A 21,049-nucleotide genomic window follows, 5' to 3' on the forward strand; every position below is an offset into this window, starting at 1 on the left:
TCCCTAAGACTTGTCCCAATGTAACATTTGATTGGTTTGTATATTGATGTCACCCATTATGGCTACATTATTAGATTTAGTTGCTTCTGATCTCCCTCAGTACTGGGCATTCAATATCCTTTTCCTATTCCGGCAGCCAGAATTATAAACTTGCTCATATCTGCCTTGGGATTTTCTCATGTATGGTCCTCTCCACTCTGAAATATTATCTCATTAGATTCTATGGAATCCTTTATGGATAATGCTACTCCCCCATGTCTATGTCTTAATATGCCCTTCATGTATCAATTCTAGACACGGATTGCAGTACCCCACCGATTTTTGCCATTCCACCCCTGAGATGCCTGATTCTGATATGGAAATATTTAATGCTTCTCCAATGGCCCACATAACCCTGGTGCCCACCAACACTGTCCTAATCCCTTAGCAATATGCAGCTTTGGCTTCTGAAGTTTTGTTAATATAAATAATTACTGGCCAAACCTCAAAGTCATTACTCAGTCCTGACTCCCATTGATTTCAGTGAAACATAAGGAGATGTACCAAATCCTGAGCAGTTAGTCAGCATCCCAGATTCCCTAACATTCTGATGCAGTAGTACTATATTTTGCTAAGAAATGTCATCTCAAGAAGTTCTGAACATTTGGTTGTATTTGGCTAATTAGGATATAAATGATCTTCCTGGTAGAATAGTTGATTTAGTTCCACCTAGTATTTTCAATATCACAAATCCAAGAGCCCAACCTTTTCATTATGAATATATGTGTGCACCAGTGACCAAATTAACCCCTGTATTCACACCCTACACATTACTGTAATAATCTTTGTACAAAATAAGCCTTGTGACGTATCATTTGAAAACCAATCATTCACTGGTCAATAATATCATGGTGAAATGTATATAGCAACATTATATGTAAAGTTATGAAATCCCCCCCATATAATGTTAAAGGCACATGTTCAAACTCACCTAGCCCTGATTAGGTAGAAGTGGTCAACCAGGCCTGTCTTTAATAAAGGGATGTGTGTTTACCTCCATTTGAATATAAGCTGTAAACAGAGTCTTCAAACAGTGAGAGGGGGAAGAAAGAAGACAAAGAAAATTTGCATTTCAGCATACACAGGTGAAAAGAAACAGCATGAAGCCTCCCTCCTTCATCAGACTCCATGTGTCCTTATTCTCAGCCAAAAAGAACTTTAACTAGGGATTACTCTCATGAAAATGCTTTGCAAAGGGTGACTGAAATATAAAAATGAGGGTCAAAAGCACCCCAAGCTCTCTTTCCCTATCCAGCTGTCTTTTTTCACCTAAGAAGGCAAGACAGCCAGCCACTGGGACCAGATCCTGGCCTGAGAGTTTGGTCAGCAAAATTACTGGAAATATGATAAGAAACTTCACCTTGAGCCAAGTCTAGTTTGTAAAGTTTAGAAAGCATTTTATCTTAATTTTTCTTGTAACTGTTTCTGACTTTAATGCATCATTTCTTATGCTCACTTAAAATCTCTTTCTTTGAAAGTGAACAAACTTGTTTTATTCTTTAATCAAAACTAATCCTGTGTTGTGAACTGCATAAGTAACTCCATTTAACGTGCCAAACTGTTGAATCTTGATCCCTTTAGAGGGGTGACAGACCTAGTATATCTGGACTGTCCACGAGAGGGCTGGACACTTCAGAACATATGTTTTTTGGGAAAAATCTGAGACTGGCAGTGCGTTGGGGTTACCCTAAATGTAATAAGTAAGGCTGTTGGAAGCCAGAGTGTGGCTGATGTTTGTTAACAAGCTGCTGGGGTCAGAGCTGCTGGACTAGAGCTGTGGCTATACAAAGTCACTCTGAGTGTGGCCTGCATGCTGTTTGGCTTTGTGTGAGGAGCCTAGGTTAGGAACCACAGCAGCAAAGCATTGTGAGACACCTCAGCTTGCAGGGCAGGTGGTGACACAACCCCTCACTGGTCTGGACTGCACCCCAGAATGTCATAGCATCCCCCCATCTATAGTCATTGACAGACCTTCTAAAGCTCATGGTGTGCTAGCCACCCTTCATTCCAGCTAAACAGAAGAAATTATAGATCAAGACAGTTAGAGACATCTCAAGCAGTGGCTTGCATTATGAGACCACATGAAAGGCCAAATCAGCAGCTAAGCCATATGGACTGAGAAATTTCCCTGCAGACTGATTGCAAAGGAAGGAGCTGTGGCATTGATTGGTTATAGCTGTGTGTACAAGGTGGGTGTGGTAATATCTTTTACTGGACCATCTTAAGCTGGAGAGAGAGACAAGCTTCTGAGGTTACACAGAGCTCTTCCTCAGGTCAAAGCTCTCTGAAGCTTGAAAGCTTGTCTCTCTCACAACCAGAAGTTGGTCCAATAGAAAATATTCCCTCACCTGCCTTCTCTCACTAATATCTTCAGACCAATATGGCTACAAGAACACTACATGCATGCAACAGGCAGAAAGTAGCCAGAAGGCAAAATAAAATCAGCAGCCAGTGAGAGAAGTATTGTGAGCATGGCCGTAGGAGGGAACAGAGAAAGAACTCCTTGGGGCACAGGACTATCTGGAAAGGGAGCCTTGGATGGAAAGTACCTCCTGTTGAATGTCTCTACTTTGTTCAGGGAAACAGGCATTGTGTACATTTTTTAAAATAAACAGGATTGCCAAAAAAAGACCTGATTCATCTCATGTAATCAATTTCTCCTCCCAAAAGAAACAACCTAATGAGTCCCTGAACCACTCGGGCCCAGACCCATACATAACATATAGAACATACAATCTGAGAATCTCAAAGCACTTTACAAACTTAATGAATTAAGCCTTAAAACAATCATCCAGGATACATTTTATTCCTAATTCACATGTGGGAAGAGGAAGCATAGACATGTTAAGTGTTTTGCCCAAGATCAAATAGCAAGTCGACAGCAGAGCTCGAAACTAACTTGGGTCTCCAGCCTTCCAGTCATGTGCTTTAGCCATAAGAACATCCTTCCCCATTTGCACACAGACACACAATGCCCTTTAATACATTTTTTTTTAAAGGAGAACAGAGATTTTGAATTTTACAAGTTTTCACCACTATATGAGCTCTACAAGTGACAATTGCTTAGCTTCTCTGAAGCTGTCAAGAGACACTCTTTAACATGAGATATATCCTCATGGGAGAGTTTATTTATGGCAAAATACTCTTCTCCAATTCTCAATGTACACTTCTCATCTTCACTGTAAAGCTCAACATGGATACTCTGCAGTCACTGCGCCAGGTCCTCAGCTGATGCAAATCAGCATAGCTCCACTGAAATCAATGTGGCTACATCAATTTACACCTGCTGAGGATCTGATTCATTGTATATATTTTCCATTGCCACAAATGGAAGCTTTGGACTTGGAACAAGAGCAAAAAGTACTATAGACATCTGCAATGTGATTAAGGGATGGACAGTGTGGACCAAAGAAGAGACACATCCTGAAAATACAGACTCTGAACAATGATTGCAAATGTAATCACTATCTTTGGGTCAAATTCTGAACACAATCTCAATGGGAGCTGCATATGTCTGCATCCAAATGCTAAATTTGTTCCTCTATTAATACAGTAGCTGAATTCATTGCGTATGTAGTCTAAATCCTATAGTCATTTTAACTTAGCTATTAGACAAAGAAGACACACTGGAAAGCTGTCTCCAGTCCCCTTACCACATGTAAAAAATCCTAAAGTCCATCTATCCCACTATGAAGCTCAGGCATACCTCCATTACTGGCCCAAATCAAAGCCCAAGATGCAGACTCTCCCAATTGGGGCCGCGGGAGGGGGCAGGAGGAAAGAGATTTGGATTCAGACCCATGATTCAGGCTTATATATATAAAAAATATTTGAAGACAAGCTGAGCTAAGACACTTCCTTCTGAGAGGTCATAAAAAAACCAAGAATGAGTCTGTATGAACCTCTGGAGACTGAAAAATATGTCTACTGAATGTTTTATTTGCTTTTATTTGCCACACAACCATTATGACTTAATGGAATTCAATGATAATTCAGCATAAATATACATCCAGCTTAAGTACTGTGGGCAGAATATTATGATCTTGTATATGAAAATACTGATAACTATTAACACATTTTATTTGAGCTTACTTTAAAATCTTACAAGTTACTTAAATCATTCCTAGCAAATGTGCGCTCAGTGCATACCACACATGCCTTGATGCTTTAAATTTGTTTGTACAGCTGTGAAATTCTCAAATTAACTATCTGTCAGGAAAAGTAAAATATTGCCTGGAGATTTAGGAGATGAAATCTAAGCCAGTGGGAGAAAATTACAAATGGCATCCTGCAACATGAATCACTTTATTGAATTGCATTTGTTGTAATAAGAAGTTTCTGGGCAGCAAGTCCATTAGCTGCAACATGGGTAGTTTCAGACATTTACTTACTGTACAAGTCTCTGGCATTATTGATTTCACTATTCTCTATATCTGCCAGTTTATTAAACCTGCAGGGATTATGACTCATTTGATATTGCAAACATTATGCTTCTGAAAGAAAAATGCAGCTTCTCTTGCAGAATGCATTCTACACTGACTGCCCTCCAGGGTCTCCAGCAGTGCATGTGCAGACAAAGTTCCCATTAATGGCAGGAGGAGTTTTAACTGATTCAGCAGTGTAGGATCAGACCTCTAATCAATATGTAACATGAACAGAATTTCAAAAGTCCCTACAGGCCGATTTTCAAAGATATTTAGATGCATAAAGACATACAAAGGCACTAAGTAGGATTTTAAGGAGCACATAGGTACCTAATTAAAAATGGGTGCTTTCAAAAATCCCAGTTGTTGCTTTTCTGAATCTTATGTAACTAAATACCTGGAAAATCTGTCCCTGAATAATGATCAGCCTAAATCTATGGGGCTAAGGAATTAGCCCCCTAAATATGTACACATTTTTGAAAATTCGACCCCGTATGCATAAGGGACATGAAACTGTATTTGACCTCAGAGAATTTATTTCAAATTTGTCCCTCAGGGAAGCAGCATTTTGCTGTGCTTGCCTGCGGAAGTATCAGAGAATTCAGCCCCAGAAACCAGGGATCCCTCAAGACCCAATGCATGAGCCTATACTTTCATGCTGGTTTCGGCTCCCCACTTCCCTTTCCAGTTTTTTGTTCAACCAGGGAATTTCCAGCCCACTGCTTCTTCTGGAAGTATCCTAATACCACAGGGATGCTTCTACTTCACAGAGGGGGGAGCAATTTAATTAATGCTATCAGGGTCCTTTAGGTTTGGAGAGAGAATGCTGCTGTAGAAACAGCTCTGCCATTGGTTAACTCCCTCCTAATTCTTGTACTCCCCCACTCCAAAGACCAATTCCTGTGGGACTCCTAAGCAGTTGAGGAAAAGGGAGGGGAACAATCCCATCAAAGTGGTATTCCCCAAACTGCCCAATCCTCCTGGATATTTTTACTCTCCTATAACTAAAAGGGCCAGACTGTGATACTACCTTGCAGTAGGAATAGTTCCACTGGATCAGTGGTACTGCTTATGTAAAGCATTACTCAGGCTCTATGCAATTCCAATGAACAAATGAGCAATAACTTCCTTCAGTGATTCAGTGTGTGCATTATCCATTTTAATGCATTCCTAGATGTGTTACTGGACATGACACCTAAGGCAGACAACTAAAAGACTTTTAGAAGGGCCTAGGAATTAGCAACATACACCTGAGGTAACAGGATGTATCTTTTTCCTTAAACTTGTAAAAATGAATTAAACCCAAAGTATTTTATGGAGCCTGAATTGCCAGTTGAGAAGCAGCTCACAGAGAAGGGAGAGCTCCACGCTTGGAGGTAGTTTAAATTCCCTCTGGTCTTTAGGATTATGGCAGTACCTTGTGGGATTTTCCCATTATCTGTCTCTCCTGGTCTCACCCTACACTGTCTGCCTCCCCCACACTCAGCTTTGGCCTGGCTGCTGCCTCCAAGCCAGTTATTCTGGCTGCCATTCCTTTTATATCAGTCAGCTTCTATTTTTTTTTAAAAAAGGATCTAAGTGATTTCTCTATTTTAATAGAAGCTGGAGTGTCTAATAGAGCCAGCTGCCAAAAATGTCATCTTCGAGGGGGCGGCTGGGTAAAAGCCCGTTATGTTTCTTTATTCCTATGCACTGAGTAACGACCTAATGTACATACCCATATTCCAGAGTTATTGTAGAATTCTTACTATGCTAAATTTCATACACTATGATTCTCATATAAATTTCCTTGGCACCAAGAGTCAAACTTTCCAGTTATGAAGTCTACTGCCTAGGTCTGCTACCTTAGGGAATTACAATATGAAAGGATAAACAGACCCCTACTAGTTTGTAATGACACACAGCCATTACACTGTCATTTCTCTGAATTCTTATTATTCCAAATATGAAATATACATTGAGAAATAGCTTTGGACTGAGATTTTTCTATGTTATTTCAATTGATTATACCAGACTGACAAAGAAAATGACCTATAAATCTGAATAATTACAGTATAACAGATTGCCAAAATTCTAATTGTCCTATTCTTTACCTGCTGCCATGCTTACTCCAAAGAGTGAGTTCAGTGAATTTTGGCTCTTTTAGGGCCAGATTCTCACCTGATGTTAGTGTAAGCCCAGAATGTCACAAGATCTGAGGAGGTGGCCCTTGCTAACATCATCTCTCTCTCCAAGCAACATCAGATAACAAAGGTATGTGATAATGTGATGATACAGAAAACCAAAGTGTAAGTGTCCAGCAGAATTGCATTGCTCGAGGTGTTGATTTAATAAAATATTTGTTAAATTGTAACTACTGGCTAATCCATTTTGATTCAAAAATCTGTCTCATCTGCCTATCAAATTCCTCAATAGACTATATAGAAAGTAGGAGGGGGAGGAGAAAGTATACATAGAATCATAGAAATGTAGGGCAAGAATGGACCTCAAGAGGTAATCCAGTCCATCCCTTCTGAAAGTTTATGCCAACCTGTGCAAATGACTGACTTTCTGGGTCACCAAGAGACAGCAGAACTCTATAAGGGAGAGCTATCAATGGTAGTTCTACATCAACATTTTAGGTGGACCACCATAACTTGCATTAAACTTTCTTCTTTAATACGATAAACTAACAAACTGTGGTAAATAGAGGAGGTCACAGGATAGGAAAAACTTCCACAAAGTGTCTTTTTTGTCAAAAAATTCAAATTTTCAATTTTTTGATCCCCCCCAGCGATTAATAATTGATAGAACTTAAGTAAAACTCATAGCTGCCAAATTTTGCACAGCCCCAGGTGTGACATTTTATGCAAATTGTATGATAAACTAACTGCATCGAGATTAGAAGACTTTAAGGCCAGAACAGACCACTCCAATCATCCAATGTGATCTCTTGCACAGCACAGACCATAGAATTATGGTTTCTTCATCAAGCCCATAAGTACCGGTTGAGCAAGGGCATAACTTTGTATTACAAAGAAATCCGATCCTGATTTAAAGACTTCAAGTGATGGGAAATCTACCACATCCTAAAGTATGTAGCTCCAAAGGTTAGTTACATCCACTATAAAAAATGTGCACCTTATTTCTAGTCTGAATTTATCTAGCTTCAGCTTCCAGCCATTGGATCTTGTTATGCCTTTACTAGACTCAAGAGTTGTCTACTATCAGAAATCTTTTCCTTATACAAGTACTTATAAACTGAACTCTTAACCTTCTCTTTGTTAAATTCTTTAGCCTCTCATTGTAAAGCATATTTTCAAGATCTCAGATCATTCCTATAGAACTTTTCTGAACCCTTGCCTATTTGTCAACATCCTTTTCAAAGTGTTGACAACAGAACTCGTGATAGTATTCCAGTAATGGTCTTACCAATGCTATATAGAGAGGAAATAACACCTCCCTCCTCCTACTCGATATTCCATTGGTTATATACACACAACCCTAATATTTGCTCTCTTAGCCAACACATCACACAGATAACTCATGATTAACTTATCTATCATGACCCCTAAGTCCTTTTCTGAGTCACTGCTTTCCAAAATACAGTCCTACATTCTTGGTTCCTAGACAAATGGCTTTGCATTTAGCTGTAATAATGCATGTTTGTTCAAGAGATGAGATCTAGATTGCTCTGTAGTCCTGACCTGTCATCATTTATCACGGCACCAATTTCTTTGACTTGTGTTTGTGAGTTTTGCATATGTACAAACATCTGCATATGACCATAAACTTTAACTTATGGTCAACACATCCTGCCTCAGTCAGTGGCAAGTGAAGGACAGGAACTGCAGAAAATCTGGCAGCTTGTGGCTAGTGTAGGTGGGAGTGACTCTGAGGAGCTGCTAGGATAGATGGCACGTAAGTGCCAGACGGAGTCTGGAGATGGATGGGTGTCAAACAAACTAAGGTTGCTGGAGGGAGTCTGGAATTGCTAAAGAAGAGGAAGCAGGGAAAACTTGGATTCTCAGAGAGGACTGGGTGTCCACTTTTGGAGGGGGAGGGGCTAGGAAAGCCTGTTTAGACATAATCTGAAGGCTTAGGGGAGTTGGCTGTATTCAGAGGGAGAAAGCCAGACATTGGGATAGGTGACTCTGGTAGGATGTTGGGGATACTGGTGCTAGAACTAGGCCCCTCACCTCTGCCCTATGACTGCCTTCTTCTCCTCTTGGCAGCTCATTCCCTACAGTGATTCAGCATGGGGAGACAGACAGGCCACATGGCTGCCTGACTTCAGGCAGAGCAAGTGCTACAGTGATCACAGATGGCCTGTAACAGCAACTGCAGCCATTCCTGCAGCCCAGCTCTAATTGAATGTATGGCAGATGTTACCAAAATTATTACCGGTGAAGATGTGTAAGATGGAAAGAGCCAAGCTTGACTCTGAGAGCTCAGGCTTTGTTTTCAGGACTGGCGGTTAGAAAAACCATCTTTTTTTACTTGTACACTGCGTTCATTTGATAGGGAACTTACTGAAAGACAATGAACATGAAATTCCACTATGCCATTTTTACGATGTTACTTTGAAGAGCAGAAGCAGACTTTAGGGCTGATCAAAAGTTTACTGAAGCAAATAGAAAGACTTTCATTGTCCCCAGTGGTCTTTGAGGCAGTCCATTTAAGAACACATTTCAAAGCAACATTTGCTGCTCTTCTGCGGATTCCAGGCTGTTCACTGAAGTGCTGCTGCAACAGAGCCTCTAATGAAATGTGCACTACATTGTTGAGGATACCTGCATGATTACTAAAATAGCTCATTTTTGTGAAAGAATTGGCATATATGAAAAAGCACTCAGCATTTGGAGGAATGTATACTGATTTTACTAGAGTTTTATTTTCTCATTTTTTCTATGTGGAGTAGTGGTCGCAGGTTCTGAGGGGTAGAGCCTCCACAAACAAAAACCTCTGAAACTCTCAAATACAATTAGATCCATGAAGTTACAGATCCCTAATGCTGATAACATATGCGATAACATGTTATTTAAGACTTACTTTGCCAGGTTTGTTTGCATCAAAACTGTTTTCTTTAAATTTCTCTTGTAGGGTCTCAGCTAGTCGACAGAGCAGGGCACCATTATCCAACTTCTCCATAAAAGTTTCTGCCGTTATTTCCCTACCTGAAATGCAAGAAGAAAATTAACATGGAAAAAAAAAGGATGCCTGTGTCTACACAGGAAATGTAAATACTGGATTTGCAAGGAAAATCCATAAACCAAACCCACTGAGGTCAATGGGAGTCTTTCCATTAACTTCAATGGGTTTAGCAACAAGCCCTAACTGAATAACTCGCATTACACTGAGTTTTTATCATTTAGTCTTGCTGCTATTTTCCTGGCACTGAGACACAATTTTTTGGATACATTTTTTGGTTGGATAATTTGCTGTTTTCTTTGGGATGGTATTGTTAAACATTCGTCTTGTCAAACAACACATTTTTGTAGAATGAGTCCAACTAATATGCCAGATTCTGTTAATCTTATTTTACCATTTCTGACTATACAGGACCACTTTTTTATTTTAGTGACATTATAAAGGTGCCAGATTGACAGCCCTGCAGCATAATGTCTTAAATTTATCCTCAGAACAAGTACACTGCAAGCTTCACCCTCACTCCCAATAGTCCCCAAATTTAGAGATGAGAGGTTAATTTCTATTTCATTGTTAATTTAGGGTTTGATCCTGAAAGGTGCTGACAATCTTCTGTCAAAATTGTTTTTGAAGGAAAGTTGAATTTAACAAAATGATTTTTTTCATTAAAGGAGTGTCTACTTTCCGTGGAAAATTACCAATTTATTTGGCCTAAAAACTAAATGCCCATAAACAAAAATATTTTGATTTTGGTAACGCTGTCACATTGCTTCATGAGGATTGAAGTTTAGTTGCCTCATTTGCCCACTGAACTCTACAGGCTGGCTCCCTGGTGCACTATATCTCACATGATACACTGCTTCCACTCTCCAAGACGGGACATCCTGGTGCATCATAGCAGATGTAATCCAACCAGGGTGCCAAGCCTATAGATCAGCGGCCAGGACATCCCTCGGCCCACGCCGCTTCCAGCAGCTGTCATTGGCATGGAGCAGCGAACTGCGGCCATTGGGAGCCATGATTGGCCGAACCTGCGAACGCGGCAGGTAAACAAACTGGCCCAGCCCGCCAGGGTCTTTCCCTGGACAAGCAGCGGAACAAGTTTAGAACACTGCTATAGATAGGCTTAGAAGGACTTTTATCAGGGTCAGCAAACGTGGATTTCACTATACACACACAAAATGATAAAAATATTTCCACTGATAGTAATTGAAATTTACAGATAATCAAAGTAAGAAAACGCTGCTTGAAAACTTAAGAATTTGATTTAAGGATACTTAATTTGTATATTTTGACAAGTGTAGTTGACAATTTTGTTTTAACTGTTATAAAAATTTTGAATCTCAATGCCTTCTTTCATTAAATAATTTTTCTGATACCCTCCAATTTCCTGCAAGTGTGAAAATTAGAAATAGATAAAAATAATAAAATGATTTAAAATGATCAGTATTACCAATAAAATTATATAAAAAACAAAACTTGAATTCTGCTACGCCTTCCTATAGAGGAGAAATGAGGCAACTGAACTTCAGTACCAGGCAAATTAATTGGAGCTTTAGTAAAAAATATATATATATATATATCAGACACAGGTAAGCACAATATGTTGGGGAAGATCAACATGGCTTTTGTACAGGGAAATCATGCCTCACCAATATATTAGAATTCCTTGAGAGGTTCAACAAATTTGTGGACAAGTGTGATCCAATGGATATAGTGTACATGGACTTTCAAAAAGCTTTTTGACAAGAGCCCTCACCAATGACTTTTAAGCAAAGTATGCAGTCCTAGAATAAGAGTGAAGGATCTTTCTTCGATCAGTAACTGGTTAAAAGTCAGAAAACAAAGGGAAGGGATAAATGGTCAGTTTTCACAGCGGAGAGAGGTAAATAGCGGCATCCCCCAAGGAAATGTACTGGGACTTGGGCTGTTCAACATATTCATAAATTATCTGGAAAAAGGGATAGACCGTGAGGCGACATAGTTTGCAGACAATACTAAATTACTTGAGACAGTTAACTCTTCACAGTCAGACGTGGATTTATGAAGGGATCTCACAAACCTGAGTGACTGGGCAAGAAAATGGCAGATGAAATTCAATGTTGATAAATGCAAAGTAATGCACATTGGAAAACATAATCCCAACTGTACATACAAAATGATGGGGTCTGAATTAGCTATTACCACTCAAGAAAGAGATCTTGGAGTCACTGTGGATAGTTCTCTGAAAACAGCTGCTCAGTGTTCAATGACCGTTGAAAAAGCTAGAAAAATGTTAGAAATCATAATAAGACAAGAACTATCATGCCACTATATAATTCCATGGTATGCCCACACCTTGAGTACAGAGTGCAGTTCTAGTCTCCCCAACTCAAAAAAGATATATTTAGAATTTGAAAAAGTACAGAGAAGGGCAACAGAAATGATTAAGGGTCTGGAACAACTTTCATCTGAGAAAAGGTTAAAAAGACTGGGACTCTTCAGCTGAGAAAAGAGATGAGTAAGGAGAGATATGATAATGGTCTATAAAATGATGATGATGTGCAGAAAATGAATAAGGAAGGGTTATTTATCTCTTCACATAACACAAGAACCAGGGGGCACCCAATGAAATTAATAGGCAGCAGGTTTAAAATATAAGGAAGTTCTTCACACAATGAATAGTCAACCTTTAGAACTTGTTGCCAGGGCTGGTGTGAAGGCCAAAAGTATAACTGGGTTCAAAAAAGAATTAGATGAATTCATGGAGGATAGGTCCACCAATGGCTATTAGTCCCATACACTAGTTGTCCCTAAATCTCTGACTGCACACAATAATACAATGCAGTACATACAATAATAATCATTTAAAAAACTGTCTCACCTTTCCATTAAAAAAAAAAGGACAGAGGGGAGAAAAGAGAGAGGTTGGGTTGTTTTGTTTTGAACCACATTCCCTTTTTTTAAAATAAATTCCTTTTTTTTCTACCCCTTTAAAACAAAGCACATTTTTGAAATTTCATTTTGAATTTTTTTGTCCAAAAATATACAAACCAGAACAATTTTAATCAAATTTTAATTTACAAAAGCACAAAAATCAAAAGGATACTACAGTAGGATTTATCTGACCATGCTTTTGAAATTGTTGGAAAGCTTTTAGGTACTTTGACAATAATGTAACACCTTGAAGGAAAACAGTCCCCAGTGTTCTTCATTTTGTAGGCTAAAACCAGAGAGGAATAAAATAAGATCTTTAAAGCATGCGATTCTCAGATGCAACAATAGACTCACTTTTCTGGTTCAAGTTAAACTTGCTATTTCTGATACATTTATTCTTTCAAGAACATCTGTTTGACGTAAAATCTTTTTTCCCCTTCATTTTTTAGCCCTGATTCTCTCCATTGTATATTTCATATTGTAGCCTCTAGTGTATATAATGACTTCTGCAGGTGGCAGAAGAGCAGTAGCAGCACTGCATCACAATGGAAGCCTTTGCATAACTGACATTATTTTAGTGGTGCATGCAGCTCTTCTGGAGCCAGGAATTAAATTAATAGCCCCTAGACACAAAAAAGTCAGTGTCCCAGCATCTTAATACCTTCACCACTATGTTGGCCTACATTTTCTATTGTTAATAATGAAAAATATTTTCCATTTTGTCCCTTCGGTCGAAGGTGCTGAAACTATCAGAAAGCTAATTTAAAGAATGGACATATTAGAAGCTGTTTTATTTTAAGAGGCAGTATTATAGAACTCTACTGTAAGATACATACATTAATATATTTAACTATAACTGAAGTTTTATTGTTTTAAATGCATACTCTTTAGGATTTTCTATATAGGTAAAATAACCCTCATTTTAAATGCCTATGATATCCTATGATTTATGGATTTGGCTATTCTCTTGGCTACTTTTATAAATCTGATTAAAGCAATAAGCTTAAAATATATATTCCTTTTAAACAGATGCAGAAAAATGCTTTCTATCTTCTCTTGCCAGTTAACGATACAATTACATTAGCAGTTTGATTATTGCATTTTTATATATTAAGCTGGAATATTTTAGTTCTGCTGCCTTTTATGAATGCTAAAAGAATGAGTTTTGCATTGAACATCTGTATTTAATGAAAAATATATTAGGTGTTAGCTTTCAATTCACTGTATTTTATGGCCCCAAAAGGTGGCATTTCTTTGCTAAAAGAGACACATGACATATTTAACAGTTGAAATGTATTGACTCAAATAAGAGTTATGTTCATAGCCTGAGAACAAAAAATGGCTTCATATATTTGGATGGAATAAACATTAAACTCCATTAAAAAAATCTTTAAAAGAGCTATAATTACAAGAAAGCAGTTGCAATGTGTATATAGGATGGGAATAGCATAATCTATAATAAAAACTAATGCTAGACTCATGCAAACAGGAAAATAAAGTCTTCTTCAATATAGCAATCAGTCATCCCACTGATTTTAATAGGATCATTTTGCATGAATTAGGATAGCTTCTTACATAAATAAGAGTTATTTAGATCAGGCCCCAAATCCTGCTGATGCTGGATCAGGTTTTGCAATTCAGTTTTGAGAATCTTTAGCAGTCAAAGCATGGGAGCCAAGGTGCTCTGGCAGCTATAGTAGGTTTTAAAATGTCACTCTAGCCTATGTACTTACAATAAGATTATCAATCATTACCATTTTAAAACACAATTAAATATAATGTCATAAACTAAAGGTTTGTAAATTGAGACATTTTGGACCAGATCATCAGGTCTGGCTGAGCTGTGCTTTGCACTAGAACTAATTCTGGGGCCAGCTGAAGACCATTTCTGCTCCCAGCATAACCTGGAACAAAGTAAGGGCTCCTCTAAGGCACACCAGGAGGAACTTCTCTAGTAATTAGAGACCACTGAAGTCCAAGCACTTTGGCCTGCAACTTTTCACACCTATCCTACCCCCAACATGCCCCCCTACATCAGGGAGCTGAGAACAGATGGTATAGATACATATGTGAAATCTCCAAGTGCCTCAATAGGACCAGAGCAGCAGAAAGCAGCCAGTACTGCTGCCAAAGCCCGAGCCCTCTATCTTCATCATCACCTAGAATCTAATATATAATGCTGAAGCTCTAAAGTTTTTTTAAATTGTCCACTCATTCACACCTGGGTAAAGCAGGAGTAACTCCATCCAAGTGAGCTGATGCAAAATTAGTGTAGGAGAGGTGGATCAATCTCCATGTAGAATATACATCACATCAATGTGCTTAGCTGGGTAATAATCAGATTACCACCACCTGAGTGCAATAGTAATGAATATAAAATTCAGTGATGTATCTTCAAAACTACCAGAATTTCTTACTGAAACACACTCAGGACCAGTGGTCCATAAACTCGGTTTTCCAAGGATGACCTTCAGAAAGAGCATTTGTAACTGAGGATATGTCTACATTGCAATGTAAGCCCAGGGTTCGAACTCAAACTCAAGCCTAACCTCCTCTTCTATATACACACAAATTGTGCTAAGACCCAGAGTCCCAGGACCCCACAGGGTTGGAGGGTCTGAGCCTGAGTCAAACTGGGACCAGGATTTAAGCCCTATTGCTTTGCATTGTAAAAGCAGCCCCACTGGACCCATGCTCTGGGAAGCCATCAAAAGCATTCCACAATTCCATGGGCTGACCTTCGTTGTCCTCTGGACAGTCAACTTTGATGGACAGTCAAGTTTTGTCAGACTGCACTATGAACAAAGGGCTAACATGGCCATGTTTTGGGAGAGTGTTAGGAAGTCTGGGATATATGTGGTCAGAGTTAGGCCCATATAATGCAGTGTAGATGCTGGAGTTCCAGGTTGGGACCCAGGGTTCAACAATTTCTAATCTAGGGTTACAAATCAGTGTAGATGCTCAAGCCCTAGGTTAACAAACCCAAGGTCTAATAACTCCAGTTCTACTAACCCTGGGATTACATTGCAGTATAGATGTACCCTAAGACTAGATTGACTATTTATGGATGAATTAATAAAGAAGGCAACATTTTGCTAAATAGAAAAGGCCTGGTTGTTCCTTCTACATTGGATGGGGCAGGGAACACTCACTAACATTCATAGCTGTCATCTGTGAGTTGAAAAATGTTAGCAAAAGACAAGAGATACACTGTCCTTTCCATGAATAGTGGGCAGATAACGGACACAGAAATACATTTTGTTACATATAACCATTTCAAAAAGACACAAACAAAGAACTGATGAAGGGTCAGGAAATTCCAGAAGTACTAATGCAAAGTGTAAGGGAGGACTTATTTTAATATGCAAAGAGGCTTCTCTATTGTAAATTGATTATTACTTTAAAACTCACTAGCAAACACAAGAAACACAAGATGGCAATTACCCATTGCAGGATGTCAACCATATAACACTACAAGTTGAACTTACTGTCAAGAGATCCCAGTTTTCATGTGCAGACTTCTAAGAATTCTCTAAGACCCATTTGTGCAATGACGTCATGGGATTACTAAGAGAACTATTCAGACAGTGAAAAATCTCTTGAAGACATCTATACATGACAATAGTGATCCATATAGAGACCTGTTGAACCTACGAAATTCACCAATAGAAGGATGGGCTTCCTCAGTACTGATGCATATAGGTGCACACAGATGAACAAGGATTTTACTTCCCACAAAATCTCTTTTGCTCAAACTGAAAAAGACACCAGATTTAAAAACAAAACAGGAAGAAAAGCAAAAAAGACAACAATTTTACAACATGCATACAAAACCATTGTTCAAGTTGACAAGAAGGTGATTAACTCACTTTAGAGCAAATGATAAAAGCTGGAAGCCAATGAGAGTTTTGACTCCTACAAGAGACAGTGATCTTATATTGCAAAAAGTCAGCAGCAGAGAAATAATCAATGTCTACTTAAAATGAAATACCTAAGACATCCCAAAGGCATGTTGGGTCAGAAGGAAAAGAGGTGAAAACTCAAGGAACATGCAACAGAATAAGACTCTATTTGTGTCAGTGCCAGAAGAATTATTAGAGGCACCAAAACCAACAATGGCTTGATTTTCAGATATGTTGAATACCTACATTTCCAACTGACTGGAGCTGCAGATGCTCAGCACTACTGAAAATCAGGTTCCGTTTAGACACAAACATCACGAAGGATGACAAGTCCAAGTAGCACCTGGCTAAAGCAAAAGTATAAGAAGCCTAAAATGAAAGTCATGTTACCAGCTAGAGCTAATCAAAACATTTTTCAATCACAATTTGAAATATTAAAATTTTCATCAACTTTGCAAATTTTGAAATCTTTTAAACCAGCTCTACTAGCAGCTGTGCTTTGAGAAAACCAACAAAAGACACACAAGGTTGTCTGTGTAAGACAGATGTAACTGACTTAACAAATAATTGAAGGCAAAAAACTATTTAAAAGTTAAATATCCATAAAAAGGGGATAAAGGGAGGAAGTAAGGAAAAAAAGGACATATTTCTGTATGAGAGCTGTATGCTAATGAGATGATGTAATAATGTATGGCATGATTATGCTAATCCCTGTGTTAAGCATGTGAGCATGCCCAGTGTGAAACAGAAGTTTCCAGAGGTTCAAGGAAACTCTGACTAAGCTCAGTGCTTGTGAAGTAGAAAAAATATGCTGAGTTTCCTCCCCTGACAAACCTGGCTCCTGAGTGCTTCATAAGCATTACAACAAACTCTCAAGCTAAAAAACTCAAAACACCTACTCCACAGAGCTAATTGAACCATACTCTTAAATCTAATGCTTCAGTGACCTCTAAACTGGACAGGGCTCAGAAGGGGGGTCACCTTATACAGTAGACCTCATTATTATTAAACTCAGAAGTGGGGCAAAAGGACCAAAGCCAACTGTTCAAGAGTCCCTGAAAAGCCCTGGGACTTGCCCTAGCACATTAAATTTGATCTGTGGTTTTATGTGGCTTCAGATTTGGCAGCCTGGTTCAACCAGTCCTGAAAAGAAGTGGGAATTAGAAGGTAGTGAAGTTCCTGTCAGGAGTAACAAGGCAATGGACATTACACTTTAAAAGAGATTAAGGATTTGTCTTCACTACAGAGGTAAATTGACCTAAATTATGCTACTCCAGCTATGTGAATAACATAGCTGGAGTTGACGTAGCTTAGGCTGACTTAGTGCAGTGTCTTCACAGCACTGGGTCGAAAGGAGACACTCTCCGGTCTACCTCCCTTACTGTTCTCAGAGAGCTGGAGTACTGGGGTCGACCAGAGAGCACTCTGCCATCAATTTAGCAGATCTTCACTAGACCCACTAGTTCAATCCCTGCTGCATCGGTTGCAGCAGGGGCAATCTTCCTGGTAGTGGAGATCAGCCCTAAGTAACTGCTGGAATATAGGCTATCTTATAGCCAGTTTGGGAGTAAAATAAGTGAAGTATCCCTGTTTAGGACATTACACACTGACTCTGCAATATGCTATCTTTTCCAGCTGTCCAGTGTAGAAGGCAGTGATTGTACAGAGGCCACGGCCCAGATCTTCAAAGACATTTAGGAGCCATTTATTTCAATGGGAGTTAGGCGCCTAAATACTTTTGAGAACCTGGGACCAATCCTTCTTCAGCAAAGAACTTAAGTGCATGCTTAACTTAAAGCACATGGCAGTCCCATTTCAAAAGAACTCAGCTCCCACTGGAACAACCATGCTGGGTTCTGATCTCTTTTGAAAATCTACCCCATAATTTCACAATGGGAATATTGGGTGTTGACTATTTCTGAAAATTGGGCTTTTATTTAGATACCTAGACACAAGCTCTTTTGAAAACAAGGTCCAAAGCATGATTCTGAGCACTGGAAAAAAATTGCCCTTATTGTAGTGTACAGAATGATAATTATAAAGAAGGGAAACAGGGAGTGGAATCTCTATTAAGAGAAAACAATATAAAGGAGTAAATGTAAAAGCCACTAAATAAAAAATAAATAAATAAACACAAAGAGCTGAGAGTATACATGCATGTCAGAGCTAAAAATATTTTCAAAATAAAAGGTACAAATGTTGTAGTCCCCACTCAAGCAAAAGTCCAATTATGACACCTTCCCCAATATGAGGCAATCTGAGAACTCAGAGAGAGTGATTGTTTAAACAACCTGAATTACTGATTTTAGGAATTTGGCACTTCCTTTTATTTCTTGTTCTGCCTTTGTATGTACGCATGCCTAATGAAATGCAGCCACATGTATATAGACTCTGCAGTTGTCAGAAATAGTCCTTTGAGGAACTCTGAGAAGTGCACTCCACTGAGATAGTGTCACACAGGGGGGCCAATCTGAGCCTGAGAAGGAGCCAGAATTTACCAATGTACATTGCCAAAGAGCCGCAGTAATACATCAGTAGCCCCCCCATCAGCTCCCCCACCCCGCTCCCAGCACCTCCCACCCATCAGCAGCTCCGCCAATCAGCACCTCTCCGCATCTCCTAATCAGCTGTTTCGTGGCATGCAGGACGCTCTGGGGGGAGAGTGAGGGCATGGCAGGCTGAGGCGAGGGGGCGGGAAGGGGTGGAGTGGGAGCAGGGCCTGTGGCAGAGCCAGGGGTTGAGCAGTAGGCACCCCCTGGCACATTGGAAAGTTGGCACCTGTAGCTCCAGCCCCGGAGTTGATGCCTATATTAACTTCTGAAGAGCCACATGTGGCTCCGGAGCCACAGGTTGGCCACCCCTGGTGTCATAGATAATCAGCAGAACATGTGCTTAAACTACTAGGATCTCCTTGAAGATAATTTTAAAATAAAAAATATATATTTTTTTTAGATCATTAAGAGATCATCTAGTTCATCCCCCACACTGGGGCAGGACTAAGTATAACTGGACCATCTCTGTATCTAAGCCTGTTCTTAAAAAATCTCCAATGGTGGGGATTCCACAGCCTGCTTAGGTCATCTGTTCCAGTGCTGAACTGTCCTTATAAGTAGAAAGTTTTTCCTAATATCTAAGCTAAATCTCCTTTGCTGTAATTAAACTAATTACTTCTTGACTTACACCCACTGGCCGTGGAGGACAATTGATTACGGTCCTCACCACAACAGCACTTATCATGATTTGAAGACTGATGTTGCCCCTCAGCCTTCCTTTCTCTAGACTTAACATGCCCAATTCTTTCAATCTTTCTTCATAGGTCATTTTCTAAATCTCTTATTTTTGGTGTTCTCCTCTGCATTCTCTCTTATTTGTCCACATCTTTCTTGAAGTGTTGTGCCAAATACTGGGCATAGAACTCCAGCTGAGGCTCACCAGTGTAAAACAATTACATCCAGTGCCTTATACAGGACACCCCTGTTAATGCATCCCAGAATGACATTTGCCTTTTTTGCAACTGCATTGCATTATTGACTCATTCAGTTTATAACCCCAGATCCATCTCTGTAGTACTGCTGCCTAGCCAAGTTATTCATGTTATTCTTCATGCTGAATCAAATCAAAGGGACATTGTTTTAACTCTTCAGAGTTAATGGGGATAGGCTGTCAAAGAATGACTTTGATTAAAAAACAAAAACCCACCATGCACAGCAACACTACACATCTCAGTCTTCTCTGAGTTCCTCATCTATTTAAAATCACAAATTTAAGTTGCATTGCCCAGCTCTCCTGAATCTACTGTCAAAACCTCTACTTACATTTACAGTCTCAGCCAGTACATTGTTGTGGTTTTCAGTTTGTAATTCTGAGCTTAAATCATTGAAGCCAGAAGCAAAATGACTGTCACCTTTATTCCCAATGATCACTAACGTTGGGTATGCTATATTTGCCTCTGCAAATGAAACTCCAGAGATACCCCTGCCCCCATTCAGTAAACAGATTCAGATAATACTCTTGGCAAAAGAAGATATTTTATTTATTTGTAAAACTCTATACAGTAGAACCTCAGAGTTATGAACACCAGAGTTACAAACTGACCACTTAACCACACACCTCATTTGGAACTGGAAGTACACAATCAGGCAGCAGCAGAGACCAAAAGAAAAAAAAGGCAAATAGAGTACAGTACTGTGTTCAACACAAACTACTAAAAAAATAAAGGGAAAGCAGCATTTTTCTTCTGCATAGTTTCAAAGCTGTATTAAATCAATGTTCAGTTGTAAACTTTTGAAAGAACCAGAAGGTTTTGTTCAGAGTTACGAACCATTCCAGAGGTGTTCATAACTCTGAGGTTCTACTGTATTGCTGTGAGTGCAAGTGTGTCTGACTCCCTGTCTGCCTGACTGTCGTGCAGCTTAAGTGTTGTGGAATGTAAATTAATAAACAACAGTTAGGTGAAACAAAAGTCATGTCTTGATTCAGCAAAACAACAATGCATAGTCAGTTAAGAAACTTATTTTTAAAAACATGGAGAAAGTCTCCTGTCTGGTGTAGATATGAGGTAATTCCCTTGCAACTAAACTTGCATAAGTGAGAGGATCCATTTGTGAAAAACAGTGGGAGAATGAAACCGCTGGACATTGT

General features: G+C 39.2%; 1 protein-coding gene across 8 annotated transcripts in view; it reads right to left on the reverse strand.

Moving 5' to 3' along the window:
- GAS2 (growth arrest specific 2) overlaps positions 1 to 21,049 on the reverse strand; it is a 161,039-nt gene that overhangs the window by 92,580 nt on the left and 47,410 nt on the right. For all 8 annotated transcript variants that reach the window (XM_038407865.2, XM_043516674.1, XM_043516676.1 and 5 more), the window contains one exon: positions 9,495 to 9,619. In XM_038407865.2, coding sequence (XP_038263793.1) covers positions 9,495 to 9,619 — 125 coding nt within the window. The remainder of the gene's footprint in view (positions 1 to 9,494; positions 9,620 to 21,049) is intronic.

Source organism: Dermochelys coriacea, chromosome 6 (genome assembly GCF_009764565.3).
Source record: "Dermochelys coriacea isolate rDerCor1 chromosome 6, rDerCor1.pri.v4, whole genome shotgun sequence".
Taxonomy (NCBI): domain Eukaryota; kingdom Metazoa; phylum Chordata; order Testudines; family Dermochelyidae; genus Dermochelys; species Dermochelys coriacea.